Source organism: Melanostigma gelatinosum (genome assembly GCF_949748355.1).
Source record: "Melanostigma gelatinosum genome assembly, chromosome: 22".
In the NCBI taxonomy this organism is placed as follows: Eukaryota; Metazoa; Chordata; class Actinopteri; order Perciformes; family Zoarcidae; genus Melanostigma; species Melanostigma gelatinosum.
Genome location: NC_136655.1, coordinates 12,767,905 through 12,783,730, shown reverse-complemented (window position 1 = coordinate 12,783,730; position 15,826 = coordinate 12,767,905). Strand labels below are relative to the sequence as shown.

The window sequence follows — 15,826 nt, the reverse complement described above, 5'->3', positions numbered from 1 at the left end:
CAGTGTTAAGCACTGCCTCTGGCGGTCAGTAAGGATGAAATAGAATCACATTTAGGATAAATACTTTCAGTGAGAAATGTTTCGTCTTGTTCTGACTTCAATTCAGTCTCAAATGTGCTCAGTTTGTTAACTTAATGGGGGCTTTAAAAAGAAAGCACATCATTAATTCTACTGTAGTGCCACGCCTCCAATATGCCGTGTGTGTGTGTGTGTATTCACACAAGCACAAGTTTAAGTTTCATTTGTGTTTACATTGCGATACAATTTCTGAGCTTCATATACACGTTAATGAATTGGATTGAGGCCGGTGTAATGTAAAGTTTTACTCATAGGGCTGCTTGTGTGAAACAGGAAGCAGCATCAGAGCGACCTCTAGTGGTTCCATGCACACATCCAGTTTGGATTTGGGGAGGGGAAGCTGATCGTTTCCCCAAAGTGAAGTACCCAAGCGTGCCATTTAAACCCAGGACCGATTCACAAATGGAAAAATATGCAGCGACAGACACGCCGATGTGCATTTGGCCATATTCAGTGACTAGACTTAGAATATTACATTTGTGTGTGGTTGCAATGACCTGACAAGACCTGAAGGGAGTCTGACTGGGCCCTCTTTGCAAGCCGACTGCTTTTGTAATTACAACCAACTCTCTTTGTTCAACTCACCAAAGTCACCAAAGTTCACGAGAGGATCAATGTGTTTCTTTCGCTTGACTATATGAGATCAGAGTGTGTTCAGTTAATACTCTCTGTGTTTTCTTTAAGTTTACTCTTTAATTACCCGCCGGCTCAGGCTGCGAAACGTCCTCGAGCCAGTGGCTGATCAATAGTGCCGGGCGCGATGTTAAAAGCTGGATAGCGACTGATCCTGCCTGGCCCCGCCGCCGTCTAATGAGTGCGATGTGCAGCGAAGATGCGGGGTCAAGCCGTCCTCACCCTCCTGGATAATGAAGCCCATGCTGACGTAGAGCCGACGCAGGTTAACTCGGGGGGAAAAGATAATTGCTGCGAGAGTTGAAGATGCATTCTCGTTTACATTTAAAGTCGTGCTCTGATGATCAATGGCAACACTGCGACATTAGTTTGTTAACGCTCTTGCTTCTCTCAGGACCCAAACACTTGCTTGGTACCCTGAATCAAATATGGCGTGATCAGCACCGCTAACCTGTCCGATTAACCATGTGCTTGTGCATCATGTGACCTTTGTTTATAACTTGGTCTGCTTGTTACTGAACAGTACCAAAAATGCAATCAACTAAATGTCTGATTTTGGCAAAAGAAAATCGAACGGAGGTGTAATTGTAGCAAAGTCTTCACATCTGTGTTGCTCAAGGACACCCTGGCAGTTTAAGGGATCAAACCCTTGACCTTACAGGACAGTTGGGCTATTTCCCACTCTGCTGTCCCAATTCCTTTCGACTGTGTCAGAGAAAAGGCAAATGTCAGCAGAATATGGCATCAATCCTCCCCTCGCACAGGTCCTCAGTGAAGACGCGGTAATCCCTCCGGTTGTGGGCGTTCAGGTTCAGCTGCTCTGCCGCGGACAGAACTCAACCGTGACAAAGCCGCCAGATTGGAGGACAGTTATCTGGACTCGCAGGGGACGGGACGAGAGGTCAAAGCAAATTGGCTCACCAGAGAGGGGAGTCGACCCTTCAGGCAATCTCCCGCTCCTCCCTTCAATGAATTGGAAGTCCCTACCCGGCCACCCGCTCGGCTCGGAGAAAGGCCGGATGCATCTGGCAAATGGGGCGGAGAGGAGGATGAGGTGATCCTCCGATGTCCTTGGAGTTTCGAATGATAAAGAATTAAAAGGCAGCAGAGATTTCGGTCTTAGCTGACTTCACAGGGCTGCAGGACTCGAGACAAATCTCCAGACCACTCTGACCTCTTGGTCTATTAAAAACAGATTCATTCTTGGTGGTGTGTTTGTTGTTTTTTCCTCTTCCATGTTGAACGTAACTGTTTAAGATTCTTACGACAAAGGTTAGAGTTTTGGATCAGATCCATCTTGATCCATGATAAAACCCTTTTCTTAAAGCTGCACTTATCAATATTTTGACACAGAAAATCCTCCCAAAACTCTGTAGATTCCTCTCAACTCTACGGAGCGTTTTAGCATCTTTCAGCTCAGTGTTTTGGTGTCACGGCCCACAACTTTACTGTTTCGGTTCCGTCTCACAGTTCTCATCAACCTTCTTTGCTGCCGCAGCAGGAAGCTGTTTTCAGAAAAAGAAACCTCTGATAAACCTGCTGTCTGCACCAAACAGCAGACTGAGAAAATGAGCAACTGGCCTGTAAAAGGGTAGCAGCTTAAAAGACAAATGTTTCCTGCAGGAGTTGGTGGAGACCAAAACAAAGCTAAAAGGAGCAAGAATACATGTGTCAAGTTGAAACATTCACGCTAATGTTGCTCAATGTCTGCTGGATGAGTAAACAGGCAATTATCAGCTGACGCGTGTGCCATCAACGCTGTGTTTACATTTGTTTTGCTGCTTAGTGATCAGTTAGTGCAGGTTTAAGCGATCCAGATCTGTTACGTCAACTCGGGCTAATTTGTATATATAAGTCGTTTTCATCTTAAACTGGATTGGTGATGCTCGCTGCACTTTATTCTTCTCTTTTCCATCATCTTGTTATATTTATTTCTCTTCCCCTCTGTTTGGTTCTGTTCTATCTCTTCTCCTTGCTTCACAGTTTACTTGTGTTTGTGACCGTTTTTCTGTTGTACTTTCTCGACATATCCCTCAGCTTTCAATTCACTCGACAGAGTTTTATTAAATTGTACTTCTAAATTACTTGTCAAGGTTAGCTGGCTGTTAGAATTTATTAATGAGGCCGCACCTTTGGGGAGAGCTAATAAAAAAGAAAAGCAGCCCTGCTCTTACCCCAGGACATTGTCCAGCGGTTGTTATGTTAATCACTTAGGCCTAATTAATACCATGCATATCATTAGCAAAATGGGGATTCAAATGCCAGCATGCTTTAATTACTGTTGTAGAACTCATCTACATATCTGCAGTGAAAGGTAGCCGTCTGCCAGTGCTAATTTACTTGAACCCTTCTCATCTGTGCTGCATAATGAGGAAATGACATGTAGAAGTTTCCAGAAATTGAGGAGAAAACAAACAGCTTCGTAGCGTAATCTCATGACATCATCGTATTTAACAACGTTCACATTGACATCACCTGATTGGCCGACACGTGTTTCAGAGATTGTACGACTGGCCGTGCAAAACCTGTTCTCAACTCTTCCACAGGATGTTTAGCAGTATCAAGATGATCCACTGTGTGTGTGTGTGTGTGTGTGTGTGTGTGTGTGTGTGTGTGTGTGTGTGTGTGTCTCAGGGGGATTTCCTGATATAATCTCCAGTCCTTTCAGTCCTAATAAACGTCATTCAGTGTGCCACCCACAAATCCCTCGACTTACTGCTGTTATTGAGACGACGTGGGAAAAGGGCACACAACGAACTCACCACCTCCTTCCTTTTCTGTGTGACTGTAAATGGCTGAAAACACCACGACCCCGTGTTGTAGAACGCCAATGAATTAACCTTGGACCTGAGATGCATGAAATACACTAAATGAAGAATTTCCAATGAGTGGCACAGACAGTGTTATAGATCTTGTCAAACACGCTGTCAGAGCTGATGTGAATATTAAAATGAACATATCATTACAATTGCTGTTCCGTTATTAAGAATTCAATTTTAGTTAAAAGAGTTAAATCTGGGGAATGCTGCTGCTTTTTGACTAATTTGGGACTCAAAGTGCAGGTGTTTCGACTCCAGCCAGCACCTATTCATGTTTATATTATACTGTACTCATGCCATATCACTAACTCTCCTGTAGTTTCAGATTCCACCACTCCCTCCTGCTCTGCAGCAACCCTGTTCCCGCCATTCGCCTCACCTGAGCCTCTCCCAACCAACCAACCAAATACTCAGGTTATAGATGTCCTTGCTTTGAGAGAGCCGTGCCAAAAGGTTGCGTTTAAATGACACAAAATTCTACAAATAGAAAGATGATCTCTGCCAACTTTAAACAGCTCCTTAATTAATCCTCAACTTGCACACCTAATTAATTGATATACATGCCCCCCCCCCCCCTCCCCCCAGCTGCAGTCCCAGACAGTGCTTCCCTGCTGGGGAAGTTAATTGTCAGTTGAGAAGTTTCGCCTCCAGAGGATTTGTGCTGTTAATTATAATGATTTCAACTTTTTCTTCCACAGTCAGTGTCGCTAGTGTTAACTACATAATTAATTATGCATCGCATCCCAAAGTATCACATGCACTGTGTTATGCACAGTAGATGCGATCTGTTGGCAGTTAAGGATAGACTCCTCGGTCATCTGGTAAAAATAAAAGTAGGAATATTCATTATTTTATGATGTAAACAAGGATATTGCTTCATATTTCATAATCCTATACTCTGTTGATAATTTGATATTTTTGTGTGAATAAAGTTTGACAAAGAAATAACCTCCCTGATGCCCACACACTGCCCATGATAACATACCCTCCACTGTGACCCAATGTGCAAGGAAGCATACATCCAGTACATGAAGTTGGACAGATATTTATATATATTGTATGCCTATTACAAGTATTGTCTTCTTCATTTAGTCTTTTTTCATGTTCTTCCACTCCTCATTCTGGATATGTATCCTCATATACCTGTGTTCAGATGTGCTGTGGCCTGTCGCCTGATAAAACAAGGTTCACAGCGGCCATCTTTAGAGACGCACTCTTGTCCTCAATCAGCTGAATAAGATTGTTCTCCTCGGGCTACAGAACAGGCGACTGGACTCAATATATTTTCTTTGCTCAAGTGTTTCCCCAGAGTGCTTGAGATGGGACAGAAAAAATGACCACCTTGGCCAAAGGATGCCATGTCGACCAGCGTTTCCCCGGCTCGGCTCACGTTCATTCCAAAGTCATCCAAGACATTGAGAAGTAAATGTTTAAAGCTCATCACTTTCATTTTATTCTGAAAATATGTATTGCGCAGAAACATTCATGGCCTTCATTATTTAAAAAAAAGGTGCAGAAATGCGTATCTCTCTGTACAGCTAAATAATTCAGCAGTTTCTCATTATCAACTCCACCCCCGTGAAGAGCAGACTCCTTAAAACCTCACAAAGGCATGTGGGTGTCTTCGCACTCCATCGCCTCTCCGTGCTACAACTAAATCTGGCATTATTCTAATTAACGAGACAAGTTCATTAGTGCTCTCGGGGTTAATGTGTTGTCCTACAGCAGATTAGTGAAGGGAATGCAGTGTTGCTGGAGCGTCCTAATTAGATCACAGTGGGTGCAGCCTGCTTGAATAGATGGAATAATGAACGTCGTCACTCTTCGCAGCGGCAACTTCATTACTGCGCCCTAGCCGCTGCTCATAGAAGGCCCAACGTTCACCTGGAAATGGATTCAATTATATGTGTCAATAAAGCAGTATACCAGCTCTTTCTTGTTTGGATTGGATGTCCTGATGATGAGGATTAGTGGCACCAACTGCCATCCAAAGGACTAAAATGGTACTGCAGACATGAATGAGGAAAAGGAAACTGCCCCTCAACACTAAATGGCAATACACCAGATGGAAATTTGCTCATGTCAAATGGATGGTAGCAGAGGAATAGTGCTTTAACTGGATTCTTACTATATGTCTTTGCTTCAACATGCTGTTTTTTTTGGCAGCAGTCTGTATACTGCTGCGTACAAACGTCTTATTTTACTTTGAATCTGGACTCATCGGTATGTTTGTATTGATGGATGAAATGACTGTAATGTGAGACCCACAGATAATTATCAAAGTTAGCTAGTTGCTAATCGAAGTTAGCCACCAGCGGGTAAACATAGTGAAGTATCTCGCAGCTAAAGACAGAGATGTTCCCTCAGCAGTTGGTAGAGACCAAAATAGAGCTAAAAGGAAAGTTAATATCAGACTTGCATTCGTTACATGGCCTGAAACACGACTTTAAATGTGCTAATGTAGCTGTCTGCTAATAAGCAACTGTTTGCTAACATGTTCTCCGTCAGACCTTTATAAGTTGATGTGTGTTTACGCTTTGTTGCACTTACATTTGTCTTCGAAATGTCGGCCTACTTTACTAAATTGTTAAGCAGAGAGAGTAGTATAATTAAGATGGCAGTATAGCTATCACTGAGGTTGCATCCTTTGTAGTTTTTAACAACTCAGCAATTAAGCAATTTGGGGATGGGATAACATTTACACAGCGGTTATTTTAAAGTGACAGTGCGTGGGCAGAAATAGAATACAATAAGTATGTATGTTCTTGCATGTATAATCACCTGAAAACAAGAATAGTTATGTTTACGTTATCTTAGCATGTGTTGTTTATGTCTACATATGGAGTGAGTCCAGCCGCCATGTTTCTACAGTAGCCCAGAAGGGTCAAACCAAACGATGGCTCTAGATAGGGCCACTTGCGTTTTCTTGTCGGCGACCGTAGTTTCCCTACTCGCTTGGCATGCGGGAGAAGTTTCAGTTGGTTGCAATCAGCAAATTCATCGCTAGATATTACCTGTAACTGCTTTGATTCCAGTATGTTTACCTTGAATATATTTGTGAGATTTAAATGTGAGTTTGTTGCAAGGTCTATGGTATTCCTTAAATCCTGACCTGAACTCAGTACAAGAGCATGAAATAAGCCAATTTACAATCTTGTTCCACATGTCTAATTGCATCAAATGTGTTTAGTAGCTGGCATTTGATACGAGGACAATTCCAGCAGTCATTCTTTTGTTCAGTATGATTTATTTATTTAGCCTACTTGAGTGTATGACCGGACAAATCCAAATATCATTCCCTTTTTTGTTTGTCTCACATTAATCCAACTGCCTCGAAGCATTTATCATTTTCTCTGTTAAGCTTCTAAAATGAACCTAATCTTCTTTGCTCGTCATCCCACCCACTTGCCTTGTCCTTCGAGCCCATGCTCAGCTCGCGTTTGTCGTGTTTTCTAAGAGGAGAATGTTGAGATAAGTGGCATAATATAAACACTCCAAAAGCAGACACAGCCAGTGTCTTTGTGATTACGATGCAGAGGGTGTTGTCTTTGAGATAGGGAGAAGAGGAGGAATGGAGGGGGATTATGAGGCTAATTCCCTTATAACTTTTCCCTCATTAATCTCTGTGGAGGGATACGCAATTCTTTAAATGCTAATGCCTAATAAAGATGTCAACGGTGACATTTTACAGTTGCGGCGCAGATGTGAACATAGTTGACCGTGTTGTGGAAGAACTTTTCTATCTTTACTTATATTACTTGCCTCACATGTTAATTTGAAGAATTCTCTTAGGATTAGACATAAAAGGTGTTATAATCAGCAATGCGCATACTTATGCTTCTTTGGCAAGTCACAAAGTCAAACATTGTCCGCCAACGTCGAACGTAACACCCCCCCCTGTCCTCACAAACAACTCTTTCCAGAGGAATCAAACTTTAATTCAAACACAAGTTGATTTGGTTTAATTTAAGCACAATCAGCTTTATTTACAAGAAATGAGTGGAGGTCAATGTGGCAACAAGATGAAGAACAAATACATCCTCATTTTTCAGCAAAGGACTTTCACAGCAAACACCGACGGGCAAAAATCAAATCCTGTATTTCTTTAAAAGCACCCATTGGTCAAATAAAAATAAATGTCAAATAAGTCACTGGGACCTCATCTAATAATTCACACCTTACAATCCCTTTATACAGAATTAGTATTAAAAAAAAATTAAGGTAGAACATGAAATGTACTCTTCCTCCTTTTCTGTTCCAAGGACAAATCATCTAAATATCCCTACTGAGGGGATTTGAACGTTTGACAGTCATTCTGCGGAGGCTTCTATACTGATCAGGGCCCTGATGCCGCCGAGCGTTTGACAGCGTCACCGCCAGTCACAGCATCCTTGGGAGTTAAACGAGAACATGTCGGCACTAAAGGTTTGCATAATATCGATCTCTGTTCTCATAATCTCTGTTGGCGAACCCAGCGTCCTTCTTGCCGTGCGGGATTCGTCCAAACGGCGCGTGGTCGTTGAAACACGTGTCGAAGACCTCGTCCACTATTTTCTCCGCCTCCTGTCGGCTAATTTTCCTCACAGCTAGGATGGAGCGAAGGGCGCGGCCTCTGACGCACGCCTGTCCCGAGGAAAAAAAAAACAAAAAAAAAAAAACACGATCACAGTGTTAAGACTACAGACACAGCCCTGATACCTGCCAGCAAAAGTCACATTTATCTCAGCGCGGGTACCTGATGATGCTGCTTGAAGCCAAAGTTGAATCTGGAGACTTCGTTGGTAAAGGAGCAGTCTTCACTGAGGTTAGCTGCCCGAATCTGAAATAATGACACAAAAAAAGTCTTGTGTGAGCAAGCAAACACACATTTTAGGCAGGATAATAACTTTTTTCTGGATTGAAATTCGAATGAAAACATGGGCACGTCATTTTCTAACTCACAACAAAACAGTGTAAGGAGAAAATGAGATGTGGATGAATGAGATTTATCACAACCCCTTTCCCAGGTCTCAGTCAAATGTGGATACATTGTGTTTATGAGGGAACATATCAAAGACAACTGCATTCTCCAAGTAACTTCAAGGGACCTTATGGTTAAGAGTAAACACACACTAGAGCACCAAATGTGTATCAATCCGCTGATGAGAATAGTCCCGAAAGAATCCAGTATTTACTCCCGTTTGAGTAACTTTTTGTAAAAACTACAGTGGCATCAGTATGCATTTTGACTGCCGGTAGTTAATTCGTGACAAAAGTAACAACGCCGAAGATTGTGAGGCACAGCTGAAACTGAATCACACAGTAACTAATGTTTACACTGCACATACAGTACATACAACATATTGTCGCTCACCTCAGAACAGGCCAGATGTTTTAAGTTGTCGAACCAGTCCACGTGGGCCCGGCAGTGGTCGAAGGCGTGGATGAGCTCATGCGTGACCACTCGGTTCATGTGGGACTGCTGGTGGATGTTGTTCTGACACAAAACGATCTGCGAACAAAACGCAAAGCTCATTATTGGTGAGCAGTCGCTTTCTCTTAACGCCATCAGAACTGGCTTTTATCTCCATCAATGCAAAGACCCTCTTTCTTACTTGAGAGGAGGCCGCGTCAAAGCCACCGCTGACTGACCCGTCGCAGTCCTCACAGGAGAAATGTCGGTCTTTCAACACTTTGCTGCGTTGAGAGGAGAGAATAAAGTCATCTTAAATGTGTTTTCTTTTGTGTAAGTTACAGCTTTAAAGTACCCAGAATTACCCAATGTTAACTAGATATTGCAATTAAACATGAAACATATTTCAATGTTTGTGCATGCATGTAGTAGATGCTCAAAACACAAACTATTAAAGGACACATTCAATCTAATTTGAGAGAAATCTTGAATCATTAATTATTGTCATTATGGTAATTAGTACTTAAAAACGACCACATGTTTATTATTATTAAGTAGATACCGGTATATAGTAATAGCATTCGCAAAATTATAACCTGATAAACCATAAGTCCCAGGCTTTTTGCAAGCCTATGAGCTTTACAGTGGAAGGTAATAAACAAAAGAAACACATTTCATTTTTAAAATCATACCATCCTGAGCTTTTCATGGCACTGAGGAGGAGTTTGGCATACGGACCTCAGAGAAGCACAGAGAGAACTGTTAGAGCTGAATGTATGAGGCATTCACTGACAGAAACCAGTGCTAGCTAGATTAGCTAATGCTACACGATGCTACTATTCTGACAGCGTGGCTAGAATGTCAACATTGCACGGGTATTTGAAATCACCAACACATTTGACAGCAACCTCTTAGTCAGACATGATATCCTCTGTTCCCTGCCGACATGACATTCCCTCTTAAGGGCTAACAAGCTCGCTACAACACTCACTAGTTTCCGTCGCGAACTGCAGCATGACCTGACACTTGTGGCTGAACGTGAACAGGCTCTCTGTGAGCGACCTGCCCTTGTATTTTGCAGAGTTTCTCTGCGGGAATAAATCGTATCCATATTCCTCCTCTTGTTTAGGCTGCTCCATTGTGAAAATGTTAGCATCAGTTTAGCTACCACTAGCTAGCTAGCAGGAGAGGTCATCACTGTTTGGTAGATCACGTGGTCCCAAGAGGTCAAAGCTAAATGAATGGGAATATGTATTTGTAATCTGATTGTTCCCATACAAAACAAGTCAGGAAATAAAATTCACTTCAATGTAATATAAAAATACATTTAAATGATTTTTGTTCCCCGTTAGTTTAGTTAGAGATATATAGAAGTATAGATCATCTATTCGGAACGTGTAGGCAGGTCGTTACCTCCTAGCGCAATGCGTGGACCAAAGCCAAAAGCGAGACAGTCATGGGGGGGCACATACTCCAAACCGAGGGCTGCACCAGTTAATAATATGATAAAACCACAAACATACCAACGTCCTTTGACCACGAATCAAACCGACACCTGTGTCATGTGCAGCTTTCTTTTCGGTCGGTTGTTTGCGGACTTTTACAAACTGACACCTGAGTAAAATGTTATTGTAATACGTGATCGGTTGCGCGGTTGTAACATAGACGATCTTTGGCCCAGTCTCAGCAGCGCAAAGGCTGCTGGTACCCAGGTGTCATGGCTCCGAACGTAAACAGAAAGCTATGAATAACGACACATTTTGTTGTATTATTTAGCCAAAAATAACTGCACCTACATTTTAACTGTACCTATCAGCCGGAAAAAACAATTTCCAGGTATTTTACAATCTTCAAATAGCTACATTATCTCTTACATTTTCTTTATTTGCTCTAATTGTTTGGTATTTTTGCTAGCTAGCTAGCTGCTAGCCGCGCAAAAGCATGACAATGTGATGTTCGTGTTTTCCTCTTGACACCGACTTCAATACTACAACTACAGCAACAAATGTTAAGAGTTTCTCTCAAATGTCTGTTTCACAGGAAAAAACATGTCCGGGGGAAACAAAGCCATTGAGTTACAGCTTCAAATGCGGCAAAATGCGGAAGATCTGCATAGCTTCATGGCGGACCTGGAGAGCTGGGAGACAGACATAAAGAAGAAGGACGATGAGCTGAGGACGGGAGGACTTCAGGAGGCCCAGGTTTTGTCGCTGTTGTACACATGTCAGGAGTAGCCAATGTTCTGGGCTATCTTCAGGTGTTGGTAGTGTGTTGTCTCTTTGTTGTAGAAGACGCTCCCTCCTGTGCGCAACAAAGACTACAAAACAAAGATGAGGGAAAAGAAGAAGAAGAAGCCAACGGGCGGCAGCGACGCAGAGGCTGAGGAGCCCAAGGAAGACTCAAGGATAAAGGCATACGACTATAGATCGTGGGACAAGTTTGACGTGGTAGCTAATGTATTCTTAAAAAAATGCACTCAACATGATCGGTGAGGTTATGGAGTAGTTCACCAAAGATGAATGCTTCTCTGATCACAGGACAAAGCTCTGTCCGAGATGGATAAGGAGGAAAGTCCTGCAGAGTCAAATGAGTCCGACTGCGAGGAAGCGACAGCTGATCAAGAGGAAGCGACAGCTGATCAAGAGAAAGTGCTGTCTGAGAGAGAAAAGGTAAACACTGTATGAGAAGTACTGCAACAAAAACAAACCGAAGAGAAGAAAAAGTTACCGTTTCCTAAAGCAGATTATACTTTGATGTTCAGGGTAACGCGTTTTTCAAAGATGGGAAGTACGACGATGCTGTCGAGTGTTACACCAGAGGGATGGCTGCAGATCCTTACAACCCTGTGCTTCCCACAAACCGAGCCACCTCCTTCTTCAGACTCAAAAAGTAAGCGGCGTAGGTTAAAATGCTGCTGTATTGCACTATAAACGATGGTTTAAGTGTTTTTTCAACACATGTAATAAGATTAAGGAGGATGTGTGTTTTAGAAAGAGGTTTTGTTCCACTGTAAATTATCAACAACTTTTTTTCCTTGCAGGTATGCTGTGGCAGAGTCCGACTGCAACTTGGCGATAGCGCTGGACAGCAACTACTTCAAAGCGTATGCACGGAGAGGAGCAGCACGCTTTGCACTGAAGAAATATGAATCTGCATTAGAAGGTGACAAACTGTCTAACTGGGTTAGAGAACATCTGTTTAACTTGAGCGCGCTGAGATAACAACACAAATCTGTTTCTGAACAGATTATGAGACGGTTCTCAAGCTTGACCCCGGAAACGTGGAAGCAGAGAATGAAGTGAAAACAATCAAAGAGGTGAGTGGGAAAGGTTTGGGGAGGTTAGCCTATTTTACCAAGTTGTCTCCTCTTTTATTTCCTCTCTTTCCTTGGCTGCTTTCAGACTCTCAGTCATCAGGCACCAGCCGCCCCGAGTGGAGCCCCACAGCCACAGGAGGCTCCCACAGCCGACCCTGAGCAGCAGAGACTGATGGAGGAGCAGCAGAGACGACAGGAGGCGGCTGTACAGAAAGACAGAGTAAGCTGTGCTTTAGTGTTTGCCATTTTATTTGCTACTTTTTTAGCTTTTCTAGCTGTGGTTAAGAAGCGTGCAAAGGTGGCCTATAAGGGCATGGTGAGGTGTTCTCAACGCAAGCTGTTTATTTGGAAATAGCTTTCTTGAGTTTTCCAAATGTGCCTTTCAGGGGAACGCCTATTTCAAAGAGGGGAAGTATGAAGCGGCTGTTGAGTGCTACAGCAGAGGCATGGAGGCGGACAGCATGAACGTCCTGCTGCCCGCCAACAGAGCCATGGCCTTCCTCAAGCTGGAGAAGTAAGCCCCGAATTTCGTTCTCCAGCACATTTTTGTTTATTAGAGTGAAAAGGCGATCAAACCTACCATTGTTTGTTATCTCTGTCTGCTGCAGGTATAAGGACGCAGAGGAGGACTGCACCAAAGCCATTTCTCTGGACAGCGCTTACTCCAAGGCTTTCGCCCGTCGTGCCACCGCCAGAGTGGCTTTAGGGAAAGTGGAGGAGGCCAAACAAGGTGCTGAATAGAACAGCACTGTCCTTCAAAGGCCAACCGCAGCAACTACATTTTGTCTGTTTTCTTTAACGTCTTCAAGACCAAAAAGGGATTTGCCAGCAAATTGCACTGAAATAATATGAACACGGATCATTGTTATTGACTGTTAAGTTGCATATAAACATTGTGTGTGTGTGTGTGTGTGAGACAGATTTTCAGGAGGTGTTGAAGCTGGAACCAGGGAACAAGCAGGCCCTGAATGAGCTCCAGAAACTCCAGATTGTACGTTTTAAGATCCTCTTAGAGACTGAAGTTTAAGTCCCTCACGTAACGAGAACAGGCATCAGCAGAGATGCTTGAATTCAGTCCGACTTTATTTGGTTTGATCTTCCACAGACTTCACTTCTTGTTTTCTTGATGTCATTCTGTTGTTTCAGGACGTAACCTCCAGCGGCCTTCTCCAGACACCAGACGGCACACAGAGGAGAACCGTTCAGCCAATAGACAAACCAACACATCTGCGCTCAGCGGTGAGTTTTTTCCCCCTCAGTGCAGAAGTCTTTTTAGATGCAAATACATTCTGTGCTACACCGACGGTAGTAAAGGCAGAGATCAGTGGACGGCTGGTGCTAAAAACACTGATGTGATCTAAATCAATTTGTTGATTGACGGAAAGTTCATCTTTAATATCATTGACTCTCATTCGTTATCTTTTGGAAGTTTGTTCCTCATGTATACCACATGCTTTAGCTCTATGTGCCCAGCAGGTGGCATGTAGAGTGGACCTCTGGATTCTGTAATGTTCATCTCGTGGTATCTTGATCTGGATCGTTTGGGCATTTGACTGATTGTGAACATCCGCTGCTCTTCAGAAACCTCTGAGGAGGATCGATATCGAGGAAGTGAGCGGCGAGGCGACGGTGTCCGAGCTGGAGTCAGGTGGGTCCAAGTTCTTCATCCAGGAGGCGCCGAAGGAGGCTGAGAATGAATCGTCTCCGCTCTCGACGTCACCCATCGCGAAGATGATCAAGATTGAGGAGATAGCAGAAGTCCCCTCGCACACGTCTGACCAGTCAGTGGCGCCGCCTCTCTCCTGTGTTACATTTCATTTCTGTCTGCAAAGCACTGCACGTGGTAGTCATTTGTGGACTGATTATTCTCGGCCTGTAAACAGATGCTTTGCCTCTGTTCCCCAGACTCCCTGTGAGCAGGCAGACCAAACAGCCGGCGCAGAGGGAAGCCCTTCATCCTCCTGAACCGTCGCCAGCCAGCCCCCCCACCTCGACAGGAGCAGACCCGCCTCCTCCGCCCACCAGCAGCTTCCAGCTGGAGGCCGACCTCCGCAGGATCGGAAACCAGCCCGAAGTCATCTACAGATACCTGAGGGTGAGCTGTGTGTTTGTAGACTACAAATAAATCATTTGCATGTTCAGACAGTAATATGCTGTCAGCACAGCGTTGGTGTTGACATATGCAGATTAAGCCAAGTCAATTTGATGGAAAAGCTATATATTGAATAACTTTAATTCTGAGTATATCTGTGATAAATTCAACAAACGCATCAGACTCTGTGCTCGACGCAGCCTGAATGTCAGGATCATCCTGCATTATTTACGTCTCACTGAAGTTAAAAGTCGCCCTTGTTTTTGTTCTCGTCTCGCAGCAAATCAAACCCGAGGCGTTCACAAGCATTTTCCGCAACTCCCTTGAACCCGACATTCTCAATCAGCTCCTGAGGACGCTGCACGGTTTCTATATCACGTGAGTTTTAAAAGATGCTTCCAGAAGATCTGGCTTTCTGTCCAGCCCCTCCCCTTCATGCATGTGGTAGAGTGTGCACCGCGCATTAACAGCAGTCTCGTGCAGGAACGAAGCAGCCGCCGTCACGCTGGCGATCCTCAGCAGCCTGGCGAGTGTGAGGCGCTTCGGCATGGCTGTCATGTTCCTGTCGTCCCCGGAGAAGAAAGGTGGAGTCTCCTTGACGTGCCGTTGAATGATACTTTTCACCCACACATTCAGTCATATTGATGATGTGCTGTACTACTTTACCCCCCCCCCCCAGTGCTTAAAGAACTGTTTGACTTCCTTCACCAAGCGGAGCTGGAGGGATCATCTGTCGCAGCCTTACAGAAGAAGTACGGTGTGTGACGCCAAAGGAACAATGTTGTTCTATTCTACCACTGAATAAACTTACATTCAATTCACTTTGATTCAGTTGGACTGCTGTGTTATGGAAATACAACGTTATCTACTTTCTAAAGTCAGAAATTCACAAATTGTTGATTGTAATTCTGACTTTAGTGCATTTTAGAGTTAAAGTCGATAAAGACAGAGAGTGTAGAATCCTCTTCCTCATGCAAAAGCTAATGTCATCGATCATCTAACTTGAAAAAATCTGCAATCTTACTGTGTAGATGTTTAACCATTTACTGTTTTCCATAAATGTATCGGCATGCAAACCTGAAACAACCAGGCGATCATACCCCGACCAGAAGGGACGTTCCATGAACAGAAAGTGGGAGTTTCCAACTTCCCAATATTTTTTGAATGCAGCGCAAGTATTGATTGGTCTCTGTGAGCACTGTTTGAATGTTCTTCACCTTCTAAACCGGCTCAGTTTGACCGTCGAGAACTCTGAAAAATAGTTTTGAAATCAGTGTTTTATTATCTCAGATGTGTCACACGGGTGGCACTGGGTAATCAGAACAAGTACCGTACAGAGGTTCATTGTTTATTAAGCATAATAGTGCATAGTGTTTGGCAAGACAAATGGAAACATATCATGGAAGAACATACGATTAGCTTTGTGTAATTAAAACCCCCCAAAAGGTATTACTCAAGCACACATCATTATTTCTTTATAGCTGTCTAATCTTGTT

The 15,826-nt window shown here is 43.5% G+C and overlaps 2 protein-coding genes across 3 annotated transcripts; one reads left to right on the top strand and one right to left on the bottom strand.

Moving 5' to 3' along the window:
* Positions 1-7,513: 7,513 nt before the first annotated feature.
* On the bottom strand, positions 7,514-10,266 carry atp23 (ATP23 metallopeptidase and ATP synthase assembly factor homolog). 2 transcript variants are annotated; one of them, XM_079295002.1, is made up of 6 exons: positions 9,914-10,266; positions 9,615-9,660; positions 9,125-9,206; positions 8,884-9,021; positions 8,266-8,349; positions 7,514-8,153 (listed from the first exon to the last, which is right to left on the bottom strand). In XM_079295002.1, the coding sequence occupies exons 1-6, from the start codon at positions 10,059-10,061 to the stop codon at positions 7,950-7,952; spliced, it is 702 nt and encodes a 233-aa protein (XP_079151128.1). In that variant the 5' UTR covers positions 10,062-10,266; the 3' UTR covers positions 7,514-7,949. The 2 variants fall into 2 exon arrangements, with proteins under 2 accessions (XP_079151128.1, XP_079151129.1); XM_079295003.1 differs by lacking the exon at positions 9,615-9,660 and having other exon boundaries at positions 9,914-9,918.
* A 353-nt stretch (positions 10,267-10,619) lies between these two features.
* rpap3 (RNA polymerase II associated protein 3) lies at positions 10,620-15,152 on the top strand. The gene is made up of 17 exons (XM_079294153.1): positions 10,620-10,758; positions 10,963-11,123; positions 11,211-11,369; positions 11,460-11,591; positions 11,684-11,811; positions 11,963-12,084; positions 12,168-12,238; positions 12,324-12,458; positions 12,625-12,752; positions 12,847-12,968; positions 13,159-13,229; positions 13,385-13,477; positions 13,820-14,019; positions 14,144-14,333; positions 14,611-14,708; positions 14,814-14,914; positions 15,010-15,152. Exons 2-17 carry the CDS (start codon positions 10,971-10,973, stop codon positions 15,093-15,095), a joined length of 1,989 nt encoding a protein of 662 aa, XP_079150279.1. The 5' UTR covers positions 10,620-10,758; positions 10,963-10,970; the 3' UTR covers positions 15,096-15,152.
* Positions 15,153-15,826: the final 674 nt, after the last annotated feature.